The sequence below is a fragment of the Nipponia nippon genome, unplaced genomic scaffold (genome assembly GCF_047370975.1).
Source record: "Nipponia nippon isolate SJK-2023a ecotype South Korea unplaced genomic scaffold, ASM4737097v1 scaffold_31, whole genome shotgun sequence".
NCBI lineage: Eukaryota > Metazoa > Chordata > Aves > Pelecaniformes > Threskiornithidae > Nipponia > Nipponia nippon.
In genome coordinates, this window is record NW_028262349.1 from 5,821,924 (window position 1) to 5,842,039 (window position 20,116).

At 52.5% G+C, this 20,116-nt stretch overlaps 1 protein-coding gene and 1 long non-coding RNA gene across 2 annotated transcripts; one reads left to right on the forward strand and one right to left on the reverse strand.

The window, feature by feature from the left end:
* Positions 1–1,873: 1,873 nt before the first annotated feature.
* LOC104019615 (excitatory amino acid transporter 5) lies at positions 1,874–19,885 on the reverse strand. The gene is made up of 11 exons (XM_009472897.2): positions 19,083–19,885; positions 16,783–16,862; positions 14,588–14,800; positions 13,771–13,813; positions 12,745–12,967; positions 9,573–9,672; positions 9,132–9,365; positions 7,355–7,549; positions 6,570–6,704; positions 4,417–4,516; positions 1,874–4,308 (listed from the first exon to the last, which is right to left on the reverse strand). The coding sequence occupies exons 1-11, from the start codon at positions 19,263–19,265 to the stop codon at positions 4,171–4,173; spliced, it is 1,644 nt and encodes a 547-aa protein (XP_009471172.2). The 5' UTR covers positions 19,266–19,885; the 3' UTR covers positions 1,874–4,170.
* Positions 12,854–18,813, forward strand: LOC148054364 (uncharacterized). The gene is made up of 6 exons (XR_015707328.1): positions 12,854–12,991; positions 13,092–13,256; positions 14,765–14,876; positions 16,356–16,601; positions 16,714–16,891; positions 16,964–18,813. It is a non-coding gene; the product is annotated as an uncharacterized LOC148054364 (long non-coding RNA).
* Positions 19,886–20,116: the final 231 nt, after the last annotated feature.

Sequence of the window (20,116 nt, forward strand, 5' to 3'; positions counted from 1 at the left end):
GAAACTGATAGTGGTTTAAATTAAAAAATGGGAGGTTTGGGCTGTTTTTCACATCTGTTGTTTTGATTTTATTTTGTCACATGCTACAACATTGAGTTATTTTGGTTTTTTTTCAGTTTCAGTAAAACAAACCAAGGTACGTTTTGGTCTAAAAGACAGAAAGGCAGCGCGCTCTGCTGACAATATATTCCACTTCAAGTGTTACCATGCTGCGCTGCTGCTATGGGCACTATTTATAAATCCAAAAAGGATGTAAAAAGAATATAAAAGTGAAAGTCCCTGATCAAAACTCGTCACTTTTATAAATTCAGATATGTTAAAATAATTCATGCTCTGGAAGACGTCTAATAGCACAGAAAGGAACCTGTTCTTTACGACGGAGGCAACTTAATCGCGGACTGTAGAAACGAGCTGCTCTCTCTCGTGTAAAGCTTCCACTCGGGCCGAAGGGCCCATTGGATGCAAATCCGCGTCGGCTCCGCGTTCGTGGGGAATCCCATCCTCAAACTGACCAGAACCGTCGGTGAAACGTCGTTCCCTACTCAAAGCTCCTACGGCCAAATAGGTGGATTTTCTGCCAGTGTTTGGGAGGTGCCCTAAAGCCAAGGGCCGCACAAAACCCATCAGGATCTTTCATGGGGATTTTAGCTTGTGGAAGCAGCTTTCTGTGATTTTTTTCTCAGTGGAAATAATACTTGTAGAACACCCATGTTCCTCTCCCCAGTTGCTCTCCAACTTTATTACGATATTATAGACACAAGCCGTAATCTGGGAAACTTCTATATCCCAGTGTCAGCTGAGATTTTTCTATTTCTAAGGAAAACAAGGATTTCCAAGGAAGAAACTTAGGTTTGGAGCTCCTGTTCTTTCTGTACACCAGATTTCAGTGCCTGTTTAGTATGTGCAGCTTGCGCTGCCTCTGCCGTCTCCGGTTGCATGGAAATACAACGGAAAGGGAGTTACGTTTTCAGTGCTAGAATGGAGAGAGGCACCTTTTTTTTCTTGCAGGTATCTGGGAAAATAGTGTAAAATACCATGACGGTGCAGTGTGTCAGGCAGCAGGATTTAATCACAGTGACCTTTTTTGAGGCTGAATAGGTTGTTTTCAGTTTGCTAAGCAAGATGCCTTGATTTGCCTGGCGTGGAGCATGCGTTGCTTTGCTTCCCTCCAGTCCTGCTGCTCCTGAACGTAGTCGGGACGGAATAAAACTCCTGCCCGGTGACTTTGCCCAGCCCCTGTGCTCCTTTCTTGTCTTCTAGAAACCTCTTCTGGAACTCTCTTGTCCCTCAACACTGATAAGTTTTCATTACTCTGTGCACATAACGTCGTGCTTACGTTTTGGGGTTGGATGGGTGCCTGCCTGCTTTCAGTTTGGGCAAATCGAGGCTGCTGTTCCCTGCTGAGCAGCAGATACAAACTGGTGTAAATGGTTCCCCTGCCAGCAGATTATGGAAAGTATGATTGGGGCTGGGGTGGTACCAGCCCCAGGCCATCAGCTGGGACGGCGGGTGCCTTACTAGCCACTGAACCTGGGCGTTAAGTACATCTGCTTCTTTAACGTTTCCACAATTTCTTTTTCCTGGTAAAAGGTGTTAAGCTGCCTCTTCTGTGCCTCTTTGCAGCGCTGGAGAAGAAGGATTGTCCTTGCTGCCTTTGGCTTTTTCACATTGATAATAATGGCTTCGCTTTTTACCGGACCGCAAACAGACTTTCAGAAGCATTTGAACTGTTCTTATTGCCTTGTTTTATCCTGTTAGAGGGGCAAAGTGATTACAGCCCAGGTTTGAGACTGCCGAGTGGTTAAAGCTCTCTCTTGCTGTGCTTGCCATAAGCTACGAGGCTGTCTTGTCTCTGATACAACACTTTTTCTTTTAACCTTCATAGAACCAGCGTCCTTACTGCTGATTTCACAAATCAAAACTTCTCTGCTAAAATGGATCTCCCCAGATAGGAGATGTTACCAACACCTGATAAACCACAGCACTTGCAGCTCCCGAGGCGAGCTGCGCAGAGTTGTGTTTACTTCACCAGCTCTCGATTTATTCCCGAGATATGATATTCAGTTTTGTAGTAGTTTGTAGTAGTTTGTTCTTCCAGTTGCAGCGAGCTTGGGGATGCACTGGTTGAAGTGGTTACAGGTAGGACTGCAGCTGCTGGAGGCAGGGGAGAAAACCTGGCCGCTCTGCAGAAGGCAGAGCCCTGCGATGCGAGCGATGGCCCCGAGACTCCTCCTGCGTCCCCGCCACCGAGCTAAGAAACCTGTCCTGGGCGCTCAGTCCTGTCTTGCGTTGCCGGATTAAGATTCTGTGTTGTAATGGCCAGAGCTCCTTAATGAGAGGGGAATGACTGTGAAAAGCAGGATTCATCTTGGTGCCGGTTGGCTGGACAACCCTTGGGCAGCCAGCGAGGGATGCGGACGCTCCCAGGCACCAGTTACTGCCCCGTAAAGCAGGCGTCTAAACAGGTCTGATAAATTAGCCTTTTAATCTTGCCCGGTTTAAATTACTACCTTGGAACAACATGCTTCAAGAGCGTCTGTTTCTCCGTCTGTAGTTCGGGGGACGTAGATAAGTGGTGGAGGCAGGCGGCTGCGTAGGAGCGCGCGGTGCTCGCGTCCCTGCCCCAGGGCTGGCAGCTGCCTGGAGCCTCCCCGGCGTTCGGCGTCTCCCCGTGCGGGTTTTTGTGGGCCCGAGCTCGCTCCGGCATAGAGGAACAGCCTGCAGTCGTGAAGGCTGCAAAACACTTAAGGGACAGTGGTACTAAAGACTGGTACATCCAGCTGATGATAAATGATCAGGGAGGGAGGGATGCTGCAGAGATCTTGACTTGAAATGTGATTATTTTTCTTTTTGCAACGGACATAGCTGCTCCTATTGACAAATAGTTGGACAGTAATGCTTAAGAAGGTATAAAAAACTAATGAACCTAGGAGGAAAGGGTAAGAAAGGCCAAAGTTAACAGCAGTACCTCAAACTTACCTTGACTGTGATTCCGATGCTTTGAAGGCTTTTTGAAGTTAATAGGGAGAAGACGACTAGTTTTTGTGCAAAAGCTGGTTTATGATATTTAACAACTTCGGCTTTTCATTTGGCAAAAGTGGAATTAATGTTTCTTCTAAATTAGAAAATATTTTAAAACCCCTGACTCCAGCATGAAGGATTGTGCACAGGGAATTTTTTCTTAATGTGCAGTTGGAGAACAGCTCAGTGATGTTAGCGGGCGTTTGAGCTGCTTCCATGGGTCTTAACCCTGTGGCAGTAAAGAAAAAGCAAGAGGGAGAAAGGGGATGAGATGGCATTTCAAGAGAAATGATTTCGGCGACATGAACCGTTGGTATAAAAGGCTTTTGTGCGGAAGGCTCCCCTGGGAAGCCTCGGTTTTAAGGCTCTAATTGGAATTTGAACTTAGGGACAGATCCTCAGCTGGGAAAATCAATGTGGTTGCAATTGGGCCTTGTCCATTAGTTTCCCTGTAAAACAACAGCTCGTAGCACCACGTCTGCAGCTGGTCCCTCCATCCCTGCAGTTAAAATGAATCTCCCTGCCCATGGCGAGAGTGGAAGACGTCACCCAGCTGTCCTGTCTTTGGGTAACGGTGGGAAAATCCGGTTATGTCCAACTTGCATTTTGAGCTCTAGACAAAAATTCACTTAATCTTAGTTTTTGGATGAGAACCTAATAATAATAATAAAAAAGCAATGATTTAAAAAAAATAATCTCTATAATAAAGAAAATAAAAGCTTATAGAGTGCAGCCCGGCCAGCAGATAAGGGCTGCTGACCTAAGGTGTCAGATTTTTGTCCCATCTCAACTGCTTTCTCATCTAGTCCAGTTCCAGTTTTCTAATCTCTGCTTGCCTCCCCAACCTTGGAAAAGAACTGGGCTCGGAAAAACGTGAGGCATAAAACCCTGCAAGCCCAGCTGCTTCGGGCAGCGGGGCAGCGAGCTCACAGCTGCATCCGCAGCGGCGAGGAGGAGTTGGCTCCCTGCCCCCGGAGCCGTGCTGCCTGGGTGCTTGCTGGAGGGTCCCACGGTCTTCAAAAGACGGAGGGGATTTTTCCACTGTTTGTGCCAAGTAAGGCTTTTATCCTGTAGAGCATCCATATACGACAGTCACCATGTCAGTGTTTAGCACCAAGATCCCATTCCCGGGAGCAGGAATGCCGTGATCTACACCTGACAGATGTTATAATGAACTCCTGTCTGATCGAACAAAGTTTCTTCAATCATTTCAATCACGTTATCTTTGGGATGCAGGTGTGAGGTCTCTACAGAGGGAAACTTGTCTGTCTTGCTTACTGGATCTTGCTGCAAAAAGAAAAAATACAATTTTAATTTCTCAAGCGAGCACATGCGCTATGTCTGTGCAGTCGTACCTCCCGCGTTCCCCTGCTCTCCCAGACAACCTGTACGTACCGTTGGGGGCTTTGGGGCAAAGTCTTTCTCGCAGACATGTGCTACAATGCCAGCAGCCAGAGCATCACCAAGGACATTGGTCATAGTTCGAAATCGATCCCTAGATGAGAGAGAGCCGTGAGGATGCAGTTGGTGGCCACAGCCAATGCGCCCAGGGTCTTTTATGGCTTTGAAACATGTCACCCTCCATCCCTACCACTCTACCTCCTCCGTCCTCTGCCACTGGTTTTGGTAATGGCAAGTTGAGACAAGCGCAGTATTGTTCTGGCAAATAGAGAGGGAAAACGGTACGTGCGGTGTCTTTGTGAGCCCAGTACCGTGACGGCGCCGGGGCGGCTTTTGTCTCGTCGTGCTTGTCCTTTCAGTGCCTGTGCTACTTCCCGAACCGAGGCATCGTCATTTTTGCTCAGTGTGGGGATGAGCTGCCTCAGTGAGTCACAAAGCTCCTTGGGATGCCTCTCGGGGGGGAAATCTTCCTTATCCAGCCACAGCACCTCTTGTTCATCCAAGCACCTCTCACATCAGTAGAAAGAGGCAGCGCGTTGCGGCGGGTGGTGGGGCTGGGTACCCTGTGATGCTCAAAGATTGAACTCGTGTTGTGTTCCGATTTTACAAGTTTCACCTGAAAAGTGAAACTTCCTTTTATGTGAAAGAAAGAGAAAAGCAGCCAGGACACTCGCTGCTGTTCCCTCTCCGTCCAGGGTGGCTGTGAAGTACAAATCAGCAACCCACAGGTCAATTCTGTAGAAGTCGGCGTCTACTCTCTCTGTTTTCTCACCTAGCTAATTTGCTTCATTTTTATCTTAGTGCTTTAAAATGGCACGTTTCCCAAGCTGCATATGTTTGACTTCTGTTCCGTTTGTCTGTGACAAATGTAATCAAGCATCGGCTCTTGTCTCAAGATCAATCTGGTCTTCATCCATCAAGATGAAGACGATCTCGTTGGAAGATAAACTTCCTCAGCGTTGGATGCAGGCCTTTGAAAATGTCATCCTTCCTTTTAAAAACCCAGAGATGTTTTAGTTCTGGTGACATATGGGTTTGAGAGAGAAGTTGCTTATTAAATGCGAGAGGGGGTTTTGCTACATCTGTTCAGGAACTGTCTGTCTAATTTACTGCTATGATTTGGTGTGCGACCAGCTCGTACTTTACCTTGTTACTGTTTTGATGTGACATCTATTTCTCTCTCCTTTCTACTTTTTAATTGTGAACATGCCCATGTTTCAGAAATAGAAACAGCAAACTGGATGAGCACATTGTAATTAATTACCAGTGGCTTATGGTTTATTATTGGTTTCTCAACTGATTATTTTTTCCCTGGAGATCATGCTTTTTTCCTAAGCAATTGCATCTCTCCACCCCTTTTATCGCTCTCTTGTTATTGTTAGCATCTTTCTGGCTAATTTTCACGTCTCTCTGTATGGAGCCAGATACCTTTCGCCCTGCCTGACCACCCTTGTTCCTCTTGCAGGGATAATAGTCCTCCAAAACAAATACCGCATCATCCACTGCTTCGCTGTGACTCTTGTGCTGTCCATCCTCCTTTGTTCTGGACAGCTTGGAGAAGACAGGACTGCAGGTATTTCTAGGGAATCCGTTGACTAGCAGCCTTACACAGTAATGCTTCATGGAGACAAGACGATGTACCCGCTTTCCTCCTTTTCTACCTCTCGCTACGGAGGAGAGTAGCATCCTTTTAATCTCTTAAAAGTATAAATGTATATATGTTTCAGAAAGATAGATGTTGTTGCTCATTTGTGACCTCCAACAAAGATGTGTTGTACAATCAGATAGGAATTGAGATAAAAGATCAGGACAAGCTGGTATTTCAAACTGGGGACCTTACTTGAGAGAGTGGCTGAATACCATCACCACTTCTTCCACGTACGGTCCCTGAGGAGGCACTGGGCGGTGATGGGCACCTCGGAACAGAACTGCCTCAAGTCAAACACTCCTTTAGGAGACCGTTTGCCTATAGTTATCATGGGCTGTTTCAAGAAAATAATCGGAAAATGAAGAATCTCACACTTGGCTGCTGGCCTTGTTCTGTGATCCCTTAATCTCTCTTTGCCTCCCTGAGAGCTGCTTCAAATAGGTCACTGTGAACTGGCACTTGGCACCCGCTCGTAACGCTGCGTCTGGAAAATACTTACAGAGCCCAGTCGACTGCGATGATGAGTGTGATATCGTCTGTCGGCAGCCCAACAGAGGTTAGCACGATGACCATCGTAACAAGTCCGGACTGGGGGATCCCAGCCGCCCCTATGCTCGCTGCTGTCGCTGTTATGCTGCAAAGAGACGGCAGCTGCGCAGTTACGGCATGGCAAAGGAAGGTATTCCTGTGTGGAAGGACTGCATCAGATCTGGCTTCCTCCCCCTTCCTGCTCCCTGGTGCTACCCCGAACCCCTGCCTGCGCCCATCGTGGCCGAGGGCTTGCAGCAGGTACTCTGGGCTTTGTGCTTTCACAACACCCCTCTGCGCTCCGGTGGAGGTAACCCCTGCCTAAAATTGCTAAATATTTGCAACTGTACTTACTACTTTTTATCTAGATAGGGGCTTTATTTCCCTGCTTATAAAATGAGGATATTCCGTCCCTGAAGGGGAGTAAATTATACCTGCACAAACCCTTCTATGCTGAGATAATTCATCCGCGCTGCGGGTGTTGCCCTGCTCTAGCCATGCTCTTAGTTCGCGGCCTGGCTTTTGCCTGCAGGCAGAGTCTTTGATTCTGCAGCAAATTCTGGGGTGCAGAGCCCGAGCTTTGCCTGGCTGCAGCGCAGGGGGCTGGTCCGCGCCGCGCCTTTCCCTACCCTCAGCTTTCCAGCAAGGTTCACTCTGTGCAGATCTCTGCCAAATGGGAAAAGGGTGAGAGCTTGTTATAATGTCTATAAATATGAATAAAGAGAAATAATTCAGCTGCTGCAAAGAAACGTTTACCTTATCGTTATAATTTGTCCCAAATCCAAGTCATATTCATTGACCTGGGCAATAAAGATAGCGGCGACGGCCTCGTACAGCGCCGTGCCATCCATGTTGATGGTGGCACCGACAGGGAGGACGAAGCGTGCCACCCGTCTGTCTATTCCGTTGTTCTCCAGGAGACACTTGAGGGTGATGGGCAAGGTCGCTGAGCTGCAGAACAAGAAAATATCAGTAATTCTGTCTATTGTTGGCATTGAGCTTTATAAATAGGAATCAACATAACAGTACAGAAATACAAGTCTTCCTGAGGGTAAATGCAGCAGCAATATTATACAAATTGCTATAGCAATGAAAGTTTCTTCAACTGGCACTACCTGGGGAACGTACGTAATTAGCCAAGCAGTCAGTTAGCTGCTGGCTGCAAGATAAAATGTCAGAATGCCATTTCAGTGGCCGAAGGCACCGCTCTTCAGGAACAGCTCTGTGTGATGGTTACAGCTTCTTTGTACGTCCCTGGTCCCCACGTTGATCCTGCAGCACCTCGAACGTTGGTACGGGACAGCATCTGCCAGCACTGGCCGTGCCAGGGTCCAGCCAGGCCCCCGCGGTCCTCCTTCGTCTCCTCCGCGCCGCACGCACAAGGAGCAGCTGCCTCGGCTCCCGCGTCCCCCAGCCTTCCTCTCTCGTTTCTGCCTAGCACGAAGACGCGAGCTGTCACGCAGGAGTCGAGATAAGGACGTGGAGGAAGAAGACCGAGTGGCAGAAAGGAAACGAGCACAGAAAAGGAGTCAATGGGATCGCGATAGACTCTTGGAGGCAGGGACTGCTTTTCTGAAAGCGCGATGGCCCCCAGCCCCTGGCACGGGCCGCAGGGCTGGGACGAGGAGCAGAGTGCTCCCGCCGTCCTCTGCGCAGCGGCTCTCTGGCTTGCTTAGCTGGCTGCGGAGCAGAGGAAGGAGAAAGCCCGATGGAGACGGCGCTGGCGACCCAAGCTCAGGAGGAGATGGGGTGGTTGAGAGTAGCAGAGGAGACCTGCAGCGGTGGGCGCTGGGGGAGGGAGGCACGATCCTAGGTGGTTTTGTAGGGATTATGTGAAGAAGCAACATTAGGGAGGCCAGAAAACCCCTTTTGCCTAGTCAAATGTTTTCTAAGAAAATGTTTTAATTTGCAGGTCTTCCAGAAAGGACGGTAGTTTCTAATGTAAAGTTTCTTTGTTGTTATGAAGAATGATTTTCAATGAAAATAAAATAGGTAAAACTAATCTAAAATTATAAAATCTTATCAAAGTAGGCAACACTTTTCTTTGGAGGAGCTTGGGATACACAGGAGTTGATTTAAGCTTTTCAGTAAAGCGTTCAGAAGAGCTTTTGATGTTTTCAATGAAAACCCAGGGACGTAACCCCATGCCTTTTTATAAAGCACCTAAAACAGTCCTCTTTTGAATTCTTTGAAAGAAAACTGACTGCAGCAATTAAAAGAAGCACCCGCAGGCACAAACATTGCTGCTTTGCTCTGGGAAAACCCCGGCGAGGGCGAGCGGGAGAGCAACGCGAGCTGCCTGGGTCCGGAGATGCCCCGGGCTCCTCCTGCTGAGGACCGGGGCAGTGCCGAGCATCCCGCTAACTACTAAAACTGGAAGCGAGCTCATTTCAAATAGTGCTGGAACATAATTTTTCTTTGTGTTATACCTGTTCTCCCCCAGCTCGCCTGGCCGGACACACAGCCACGTCTCTCACGCCCAGACCAGATGCCTTCGCAGCTGTATCAGGGTTTTCCAGCCACTTTTTCATACCTGGAAGATGTAGCTAAGGCGATCAGCAAGGCTTGCAGTATCCCCTGAATGAAAGCAAAGGGGTTTTTCTTGGTGATAAGCGCAAAAAGCAGAGGTAAGAGAACAAGTCCGTGGATCGCTAGCCCTGACACGACTGTAATGGCATATAGCCCCAGCTTCTGTCCTATAACCGATGGATCTTCCATCTCCAGGATCTTTCCAGCGATGAGGAATACAATGCCAAAGGGGAAATACCTGCAAAGAATAAGCATAAAAAGTTATTTATGAGGACGCAGCAATCATCGAAGCAGTACATGACGGTCATTACAGTATCTGGTACCATTTGGTGCAGCCATATGAAAATAAATCCAGTGCTCACAATAGATACTTATAGACATAGGACCAGCATTACCATACGATAGCAGGTAAGAAAATAACGGAATCAATCAAAAACAGATTTACCAAACTGCCATCGAGACAATTTTCATAACTGCTTCGTTCAGACACTGGCACACGTTAACCAGCGGAGTTCCTCGCTCGCCCATTTTCCCCAGGAGAAGCCCTGCAACCAAGCACAGCGGTCTGCGTTACTCACTGGCACCAGGGGAGCAGCACGTCTGACGCCGGGTGTCTCGAGGCTCTGGGGGTCACAGACTGGGTTTCACTGGGCAAACTCACAGCAGGGCAGACTTAATACAGATTTCCACGTGCTCTTACGGGTCACGGTAACTCTGCTCCAAGCAAATACAAGCCTTTTCTCAAAAAAACCCCACCAAATCCAAATTCAGGATTTGGTCTGTTCCTGGCACAGATAACTGACCAACTCTTCACTGCTGCTCAATGCTGGAGGAGTCACTTCTCGAGGTGGATAAGCTGTCTGTTTCCTATTTGGTAATACAAGAATAATGTAGCGGCAGAAACAAAAATTCAGCGGTTTTTTTTTAAAGGGCAAAGCTTGGTAGGGTTACGGATAGCTGAGGACGCGATGCTGTGTTGCATCCCTCCCCTTGCTCTGGAGCGAACAGAGCCGCACGCCACATCTGCCGCTTGGATGAGCTGCTTCAGGAGCGCTCGGCTTTACCCGCTGATCCCCGTGGGCGGCGGCCGTTCTGGGTGCCCGCGTGGCACCGGCCCTGCTGGCTTTGCCGGTGGCTCGCAGACTGCGACTGTGACAACACGTGTGGCTGTACGATAATACTTCGGGAAGGATCCAGCTGAGTTGCTTAGATACAGGCATTAAACCTCCTGTATTAATTCCGTTTTTTTCTTCTGATGTTGTTGTATTAACCTAATTCCAATCCATTTTCTGTTGAAGGAAGACTAGAGCAGTACGTGAATGGTTAGAGGGGTTATGGTGCTTTCTGGCCTGCCAGCACAGAACTGGGCAGTGCTAAATCCCGTTGCTTTCACTGGTGAGGAGGTTTCCCAGGTACCCATTGAGCAAAAGAAAAATGAGTTTTTGAGTATTTGTCCAGCCTGGTGTGTGTACTTTCTGTGTGGTCCCACTAGCTAACGTTGCTTCCGAAGCACTGTACAAGTGTCTGCTTTAGTTTGGAAAAGAAGAATACAGTCAGGATCTTGTCTTCTCCCTCTCATCCCTCTTCAGCCTTCAGGGCTGAGGACTCCTAGGGACCCTTGGCAGATAGTTGGAGCTCTTGGCTTGCTCAGAAGAGAGGTGAGATAGGGTCACGTTTGCCAGGACTTTCAGAAACCAGACAAGGCTTGGCATATTTAAATCTCAGCTCTGTGGATATTCATCCAGAATTTGGCGGCCATAGCGGCTGGTTTGAAAGAAATCCATTTCTCTTGAGGTCCTACAGACAGCTAGTTTGGAAGAGCTCGCCCTAGCAAATGGACCGCTCGCTCCAAGTAACTTTAAATCTCTGCCCTTTTCTGGATTTCAGAAGCAATGGAGAGGACCGGAGATGCTCAGGGTCAGTGAAGAGATCGCCGGAGCTGTGGTAGCTGTGTGGGGTTACCATCCACAGCGAAGCCACTCCAGGTAGCAGTGGGCGCTGCATGGATGCCTTGGTCTCAGTCCCACAAACTGTCTAATTCTGGTATTGGACACAAATCCCCTTTGCCGAGATCTCAAACAGCTTCCACCTGGCCTCCCCCGCCTTGCTGCAAGGAGGAGCTGATCCCCGTTTCCCACGGCACAGGGCGGTGTTGCCTGGCCTTCCCTGTCCCTCGCCTGTTTTGTGCCAGGCAAACCCCGCAAATTCAACCTCTCCTCACAGGTAAAGCTTCCGCGGATGTACGGATGCCCTTTTCCAAGCTGCCCGTCCCTGCTGCAGGTGATGCTCTGCCGGTCTGTGGCTTCGTGGAGCTCGAATCAATCCCGTGCAAAACCCGGGGAGCGCGGCTGGGTGGCCGGAGCTCACTCGGGATCTCCCGCTGCATCCTGACTCGGGGCTGATCCTCGCTCCCGTGCTGGCAGGGCGGTGGGGTGGGAACCTCGGAAGAGGAGAGTGGCTTCTCCTCCCTTGTTTGGCTGGGCTGGAGGAGGGCGCGTGTCCTGTGAGCAGGAGGTTGGCCCCTTCCCTGGTCTGCAGATGGTGTTGGCCACCGGGACAGGAGTCTGCCGTAGACATCGCTTTTGTCTGTAAGGACCCTGAAGTGGGGCTGTGGCTGCCCGGTCTCACCGTCTCCTCCAGGCACTCGCTGTATCGTAGCCTTTAAAACTGGCTGCTGTCCCGTGGCTTTGGCGGTGGCCTGGTGTGCTCCAGTGCCGTGCTGGCTACGCTGCCTCCACCCCTCAAATCCTCTAATTGGCCTTTTGGTTCCTTACGCACTAAGTTCAAGCTCCTCGCCTTCACCTCTTAATCTACACGTAATCCTGCCCCCATCTCATCGCCTCCTACTCTTTTCCCTCCTGATTCGTCTCTTCCTCCCTTTCTCCCTCAGCCCTGCACCCGGTGTGGCTTTGAGTCAGCTCCGGGTTCCTCCTTCCCTCCTCCTCCAGCTCCTCCTGCCTCTCCCCTTTAAACCTTCTTCCTCCCTATCCCTTGCACATGTTCTCTCCATCCAGCCTCTGCTTCTTCCTTCCTGACATTGCTGCCGAGCACCTTGTCCAAGCAGGATTGCAAGTCGTTCAACGCAGGAAGCTTTCTTACCTTCTTCAGAAAGTCCCGTTATAAAGCTCCATACGTTTGTGACAGGCACTGAGCCAGACCCAGCTTTCACCCACTGCCAGCCTGAAGGGTTCAGACCGTTCCTAATGAGCTGTGTCCCAGGCAGCCTCTGCAAAAGTCACAACTCACTTCAGCAGACCTCGTAAAAAGGATCCTCCAGCTAACGTGACGATTTGAAAACCCTCGGGACCTGTGCTTGGGCTGTGAAGGCTCATATGGAAAATCTGGGGAGAAAACAGCCTCTCAGTGCCTAACACCTTTTGTGAGCTCCGTTATGGATGGTACTGATGAAGGGATTGCTACAAGCTCTGTGCTGTGCCCGGTTCCCCAAGGACTTGAGCAGTAAGAGCTAAAATAACCTCATCCCTCTGAGCACCCCTACCTCAATTTACAGCCCAGCAGCCACAGCAGTTGCTGCTCTGGGTTGCAAGCGCTGCTGAACAGCCTTGCGAGCTGGGCCGGGGCGCGGCGTGGAGCCCCGGTCTCTATCGAGCAGGTACCTATCGTTGCTGAGAAGATGACGATTCCCAAGACGTTCATCTCGTTGCTGGTCCCGGGCAGGGTCCTGTAGGTCATCTCCGGTGACGGCGTCAGCTCGAGGAACACAGGCCGATGAATTTCAGGGTTTTCATCGTCGGGTGCAAAGTAAATAAAACTGAGAGATTTCCCTGGGATCTTTGGAAAGCCAGGAGACTTCACCACCGGGACAAGAACGCTTCGATACTGGAACAAAAGCAAAGCAGTGAGGTTAGTGTCCTGTTGGCAATGGGCTCCACCCTGCTCTGAACACAGAGGCAAAGCCATCGCTGGGCCAGGTGGTCGTGGAGGTTCAAAGTTTGTTTTTCAGGCTGAAAAGGCTGATGAAAAGAAGAGAAGCAAGAAACGGGCAAGGGGAGCTGTGGTGGTTCCCCGCAGACCTCAGCACAGCCATCCTCAAGCAAGGCTGCACCTCTCCGGGCAGACGCATGGCATTTGCGAGTCGAGTCCCTGCAGGATCCTGGTGCAGCACTGGGTGAGCGTCGTGGTCCCCACGGAGAGGCCCCTTCGCCCCCCGTCACTCTCCTTCTGGGGGCTTTATGGGTGCTTTCCCAATGCTGTGAGTCTGCTCGTTTTCCCTTCTCCCGGCCTGGGCCCTCCCTCTCCCCTCCATCCACCCAACCTTTCCTTTCAGTGTCCCTTCCCCATGGCTGATGCCTGCCCGCCCCTTGGCTGCCCGATCACCAGGGACTGAGACGCACAGGAGCGGGGTCTGAGGGCAGAGACACTGTGCTGCTCTGGTACGGGAGCCCTCCCGGGCGTCCCTGCGAGTCCGTGCCCCCACCAGCACCCTCCCGCCTTCGGGTGCCCACCCTGGGGTGCGCAGAAAGCAGCTGGGGAGCAGGCAGGGCAGGGAGGGAGGCGGAGGGAAGGGAAGGGGCTCATGTCCAGGCTGTGGGTGGGGAAGAGCCCCCAGACGGGATGAGCAGCCCCGTCTGGAGCTGAGCACCATCCCAGCCGCCTGCGGCGGTGGGGCCGGGTGGACTCACCTGCTGGAACGAAGCTTCGATGAGGTTAGAAGGAAACATGTTTCTGTAAGAGAGCAATTGTGCAGGGGTTAAAGTGTGTCGTGAGAACACAGGGAACAAGCTGGGAAGCACCTCTGGCAACAGGAGGCCAAGAGGAGGATGGTTACAGCCAACACCAGCTTGATGTCCTCTGTGCAAGCTGAGGGTGAAGACAGGCTGGAAGGGGAATGAGGAGCGGGACTGTGAACCATGTGTTAACTGGACACATAGAAAGCCAGAGGTTGTGATGGACATCTGCCACCTCCAGCCCCCTGCTCAGAGCAGGACCGCCCGCAAAGCTGGAGCGGGATGCTCAGAGCCTTGTCCAGTCGATCGAACGCCTCCAGAAATGGAGAGTCTCCCCCAGCCCCTCTCTGTGCTGCACCCCCTCCCCAGTTAACCCTTGTCCACTGCTTTAATCCAGCCCTGGGCCGACTCCTGCTCATTTTTATCTTGCAAAGCCCAAGGAGCTGCAGGGCTTGGCATGTCATGGCCAGGGCTGCAGCGGGACAGCCGCTGAGCTTTGCAAGGAATTTAAATCTTCCCATTCTCTGCAGCCGCACCCCTCTTTGCTGGTGGTTCTGGGAGGAGAGCAACAGGGGTGACAGAGTGGCCAGAGGGACGTGCGTGGGGAAGAACGAACCCCACGTCGCTGGGCTTGGAGGTACCGGTGCCTGGCCAAAGGTTCTCCCATTCCCTTGAGATCTCAGTGTCTCCCAGGTACTCAGTGCCTTGTGGGATGATGTTGTCTGTGAAACGCCACCATAAACTTGGCTCCTCCTGAAATCCGGCGACGTACCTGATTAAATCCAGTAACGCATCAGCAGAGCTGAGCACCACTTTTCCCACCGAGTAGTCGTCCTTCTGGGCAGCTGCGCCAGGGTGGATGCTGACCACAAGGATGATGCCGACAGTCACTGCCATGAAGGTTGTCCAAAGGTAGTAGGTGATGGTGATCACCCCCATCTTCCCGCAGGCCTTGGAGTCCATGGTGGCCAGCCCGGACATGAGGCTGCAGCAGAAAAGATTGTGGTCAGCATCTGCTCCCAAAACTGCGCAAGATGCATCTGACGGGCAAAATCTCCAAGGTGGGAGAAGTTTCCATCGATATTTTTTTAACCAATGCTTTAAGGGCATCACCGAGCTCTCGCACATTCACGTGCCTGCGCCCACAGGATCTCATGCCCAGGATGGGCTCGTGGAACCAGGCTGAGCTGCGAAGGGCAGGGGACACCTCTCTGAGTCCCTTTGCAAGGCCTGGCCATGTTTTCTCTTTTCTCCAAGGGATAAGAAGTAAATATTCTTAGTGTATTTTGATGGTGAATAACTAACACTGCTCTTTTTTTTGATACTCCTTGATACTCCGTCACCCTGTGCTGCTGCTGCGTGTCGCTGTGAACAGCAAAGAAAGGCACCAGCAAGGTTTATAAAATCCTGGTGGGGACGGACCCCACTCCCCCAAGGAGAGAGCTGCGGGTTCAGACTTCACGTACACATAAGCTTTCCTAAGAAGTAGCTTATAAGCTACTTTTAAACAAAACTGGACTAAAAATAGAGGCAGCATTACAGGCTGCACCAGCAGGGAGAGCTGGCAGGCGGCGGTGCTGGCACTGGGGGCAAATGGGAGTTTTGGGGGCTGTAGCGTGCCCCATGCGCACGCAGACCCACGCCGAGCTCCTGGCCGCTGGTTTTCACTGCTCCAGCTCCTGGGGCCCTGCAGAGCCCCGGCCAAGCCGGCCGGCGGCTTTCGGCAGTGGCCCAACGACCCCAGGTGGGACGCGATGGAGACAGAGGCTGTGAGGGTTAACGCCACCGTTGGGGACGCAGGAGGGAGGGGTGGTTGAGGTGGTGGCCAGCCCACAGATCCCCTCCAGCAGCCACGTGTCCAGGAGCAGAGAGACCCTGGGAAGCTCAAGAGAAGCCACAAAAACAACGCGGAGGTGGGTGACGCTTTCCAGTGTGAGGCTTGGGGAGCTCCAGAGCTGAGCCCCAACCTGGACAAATCCATCCCCAGCGCGTGCCCGGTCCCCTCTGGGACGGTGCATAGAGGGAAGATGCCACTTCACCGCCATTCAGTAATTAAATAACACAAAATCCTGGTTCAATTCAACATGCAAGAAAAGTCCGGGGAGCCCTGTGCAGACCCCACGCCCACAGGCAGGAGAGCGGTCGGCTGGGATGACCCAGCATCACGGAGCTGTGAGGAGGGCTGAGAGCACCCCGAGAGTGAAGGGAAACCCAGGCAGCGTGTCAGGGAAGGGGGTGCGAAATACCAGAGGGGAAAAGACAGCGGCTCTACAAGGGCTGGTACTGAAAAGGCCAAGTGTGGCCAGGATGGAGACCACACTGCTCCCAAAAATAAACCAAAGGCAAACGGGCAGCAAGCAAACTCTGAAAAACATTAGAGAAGTAACACATCCTCAGAGGAATGAGGAGCTAATTGCTTGGGTATTTCTAATGAGTATGTGCCAGCAATTGTTTAAAATATGTAAATCCATGTAAGCTCTTCAAGACCTTGCTTAGACTTGAGTGCGACTCTGTCAATCAGCTCTATTTCTTATTTCTAGATCTGGATGGGCTGATAAAAGTGGGATATGCAAACACAGATGCAACACCGAGGGATGCTTGTGGTTTCTACCTGAACTTTCTCCAAACCCTCGACATAAGGAAATCTGCTTTGAGTTTAAACAGCTGCCCATCATCAACCGCCCACGGATGGTCCTGGCATTGCCAGCTGGCTGGGCCCAGAAAGAAGGGAAACACCCCAGCCAGTGCAGGTATCTGCCCTGGGTGCAGGTATCTGCCAAATCCAGGTGAGGATTTGTCCCAGTCCGTTGCTGGGAAATCATGGGGTTTGATGGACGCCACGCCAGGGGATGCTGCTGGGTTGCTGGCTGCTTAGGGCCGGGGTTATTCTCACCCCAGGCAGTTTTGGGGTGACCTCTTCGACGTGATGGAGAGATGGTACTTTAGGAGCAGAAGATGATGTCTTACCTGGAGGTGATCAAGGGCAGGATCAGCATCTTCAGCATCCTCATGAGGAGCTCTCCAGGAAAGGCAAAATACTGCTTCTCCTGCACATAGAGCAGAGCTGTTGTGTCAGGTGAGCTGAGAAGCGGACGCTGATTGTGGGTTAAGGGCTCAAACCTGATAAATTTGCCTTTTTCCCAACCAGACCCAGCTCTGAGCTTGGTTCCGAGCCGGCAGCCATTCCTTGTGGCACTCCGAGACGCTGTTTCTCTGGCTGTCCCTTACTGGGAGCTGGGCCGTGGGAGATACTGGCCGCGTGGGAAACCCAGCTGTGAACCGGAGAGGGGCGTGAGGGGCTGGTCCCCTCCCAAAAACATCCTTGGGTCCATTGCCCTGTAGGGAATGGTCCCCACAGCCCCACCACTGGCTCCGCTCGGACGTCGTTGCGCTTGTTGTTGGGGAGCAGAGCAGAGGCTCGACTGCACGTGCAAAAGCCCTGAAGCTGTCGGGTGCAGCCCGGTGCCAGCAGCAAAAGGTGGAAATAGCTTGTGGCTGCAGATGGCAAAGCCGAGCTCAGGGAGGGCCCAGGTGTCCGGCCCGTCTGTGGTGCAGCCTCGCGGTGCACCGAGGGAGGTTTCCACTCCGTGGCATCTGCCCACCCCCTACGCTCCTCACACGGGCATGGGGCAGGGCTGCCTGGAGAGAGACCCCCAAAGCCCAGATCCCACAGCCATGACCAAGGGAAAAGGAGGGGTCTGTGAGACCAGCAGCCACCTGGCCACCATCCCTCCCTTCTTCCCTCCCTCCCTCCCCCATCCCTCCATCCGTCTCTCCATCCACCATCGTTCTGGCTGCCGAGTTCCTTCCATGCCTCCATCCATCCATCCCTCACTCCATCCATCCAGCCACCCAGCCTTTCACTGTGCCTCTGTAGAGGTGTCGGGGATGGATCTGAGATGGCCCCAAGCCAAGCAGGTACTTTTGGTTACTCCAAAGTAACCAACACCACCAGGCTTTGAGGGATGCCAAGGCAAACTATTAAAATAAATGCTCCACGCTGCTGTCTCTGCGCTAACCCGCCCGCGTGGCCCAAACTCGGCTGAATCCCCCAGGGAGCTCACGTAGAGCCAAGCCGTGATGGGTCCAGCCGTGTGTAAGGAGTAGTAACAGATTTGAACAGCATCTCCTTTGCCAGTGGGTTTCTCGGCTTCGTGACACTTTCCTATCACGAAGAGGAAAGCGGGGAGCGGCTGCTTCTCCAGCCCCTCATCTGCAGCGTGGATTTCAGGACAAAAGTCTCTAATGGGGAGAAGTGGCTGCTGGGGACCATGGGCAGGGCTGTGGCCACAGGGCAGGATGGGACTGGGGCAGAGGATGGATGAACTCGGTGCATGGCAGGATGAGGGACAGGAGCCCCCGGGCCCCGCTGCCCTCAAGCCCGGCGTGGGAGGCTGCCGGTCTCTCGTGGGCACATGCACCGGGGTGCAGGGAGATTACACCCGGCTTCAATTAAGTAACAAGATCATCCCTGCTGCGGGAGGTGATGCTGAAGGGCGTAATTGAAGTGACAAGACTTTGCTAAATCCTTGCGGGTGACACGGGGATGTTCCAGCACCGAACACCGAACTCTCCCCGAAGCAGCGTCCCCCCTCCCGGGCTCAGCCAGCCCGGCCGAAGATTAGAGCTGAGCCACAGCCAAGACGCCCGGTGTCGTTAAAGCCACGTGGATTTTAGCGCAGTGACATTTAACCGCGCAATGCTCCTAGAAAGCGCCGCGCGGACGCACCTTTCAGGTGCCTTTTCTCCAATGTGTTTGTCTCCAAGGGTCCTCAGAGGAAGGTGACCCCTGGAAGCCCCCCGGGCTCTCCACCACCCCTGTATTTATTTGCTGGGCCTTCTCCAGAGAGTGGAAACCTGCTTCGGTTGAGCATCTGCATCAACAGGAGGAGCTCACCCCTTGGACCCCAACACTGCTGTTTGTGTTGGGGGGAGGTGTTACTGAGCACCCATTCCCCCCTTTCCCATCACCATCCCACCTGGAGGCTCCTGCAGCCCCGCGGGGTCCGTCCCGGAGCCCCTCACTCCCAGTGGAGGGAGGCAGGATTTGTCCTGCAGCTTTGGCATTTGTTGGCAGGTTTTTGGTCAAAAATAAAAAAAAAAAAAAGGAAAAGCCGTAGGGAGAAACCTGCCCTGGGAGGTGGTTTGCTCAGGCAGCAGCCTTTGCTTTCGGTCTGGGGCCCTTGATGGTGGTGTCTTGCCGGCACCAGGGCTGGGTGCCCTGGCTGCATCCCCCTCGCGCCCGTCCCCATCCTGGCCAGGCTTACCAGCTCCGTCATCTCCAGCGCCCGCAGCAGGAACCCCAGGAGGCAGCCGGTGGCAACCGACAGCATCGACAGAGTCAAGAGGCCATTTTTATGCCAGAAAGCCCGTACCCACTTCCAGACGTGCAGGAAGGTCGTGGACAGCGAGTTCAGCAAAGCTCTCCTGACCCGCTCCCACATGGTCATCCTCAGCCGCCCAGGCGATGCCCCTCAGAGCAGCTCTTGGCCCCGTTCATCGCCCCGGGCACCACCGTGCCGACGGAGCCCTGCCTTTTGCCGGGAGCCGAGTGTGCCAGTGGCTAATCCCTGGGACCAAAAGCTTCGGGGCTATTTGGGAGCCTTTCCCGTAATGGAAAATGACGTCTTCGACTGGTTAATCTGGGCTTGGCATCCTGCCGATGCCGGTGGCGAACCCTCCCAGGTTAACCCTCCACCCCCCGGGATCAGGGCCATGGGCTGCAGGCTGAGAGCAAGGATTCAGCCCCAGAACTCCCATCCCATCCCAGTTCCTGATCCAAAAGGATCTGGGTCCTGGCACCAGAGGCTGCCACAGGATTTATGCTCCCACCGGCTGTGAGCGCGCCCCCTTCCTACCCCACATCTGTAAGGGCTTCGTGAGGGCAAAGCTTGCAAAGGAAGACTGTTTCCCGATTCATCGAAGGATTTCCCGTGGCGATCTGCCCAGACCACCAGCCCAAGGCACCGACGGATGATGCTGATGGTTCCCGGTACCCACGGGAACACCTACCCCAACAGCTCCGCAGGGAAGCTCTGCCAAGGCCACGGGCGGCTGCTGGGACGCCTGCTCAATAACCATTGCTGCCCACAATGTTTTAGAGTATTTCTATGCCCGGTCTGACGCCGGCTCAGGCCAGGAATCTCACTGGGGCAGGAGAGTGGTGCAGAAGGCAGCTGAAGGACAGTGTGGGTAGGTTTAGGGATACAGCGCTGGTCCCAGGCTGAGGATGCTCTGGGAATGGGGAAATATTAAAACCTCTCTGAATTAAAACTGCTCTGGCCCAGATTTTAACCACCCC

Excerpts from the sequence above, each read along its gene's own strand:
- LOC104019615 (XM_009472897.2), bottom strand. The coding sequence starts at position 19,265 with ATGACCATGTGGGAGCGGGTCAGGAGAGCTTTGCTGAACTCGCTGTCC. Across the intron at positions 9,673-12,744 it reads CATCTTCTCAGCAACGATAG|GGCTTCTCCTGGGGAAAATG; the intron begins GTACCTGCTCGA and ends GCTTGGTTGCAG. Across the intron at positions 7,550-9,131 it reads GCCTTAGCTACATCTTCCAG|CTCAGCGACCTTGCCCATCA; the intron begins GTATGAAAAAGT and ends CTTGTTCTGCAG.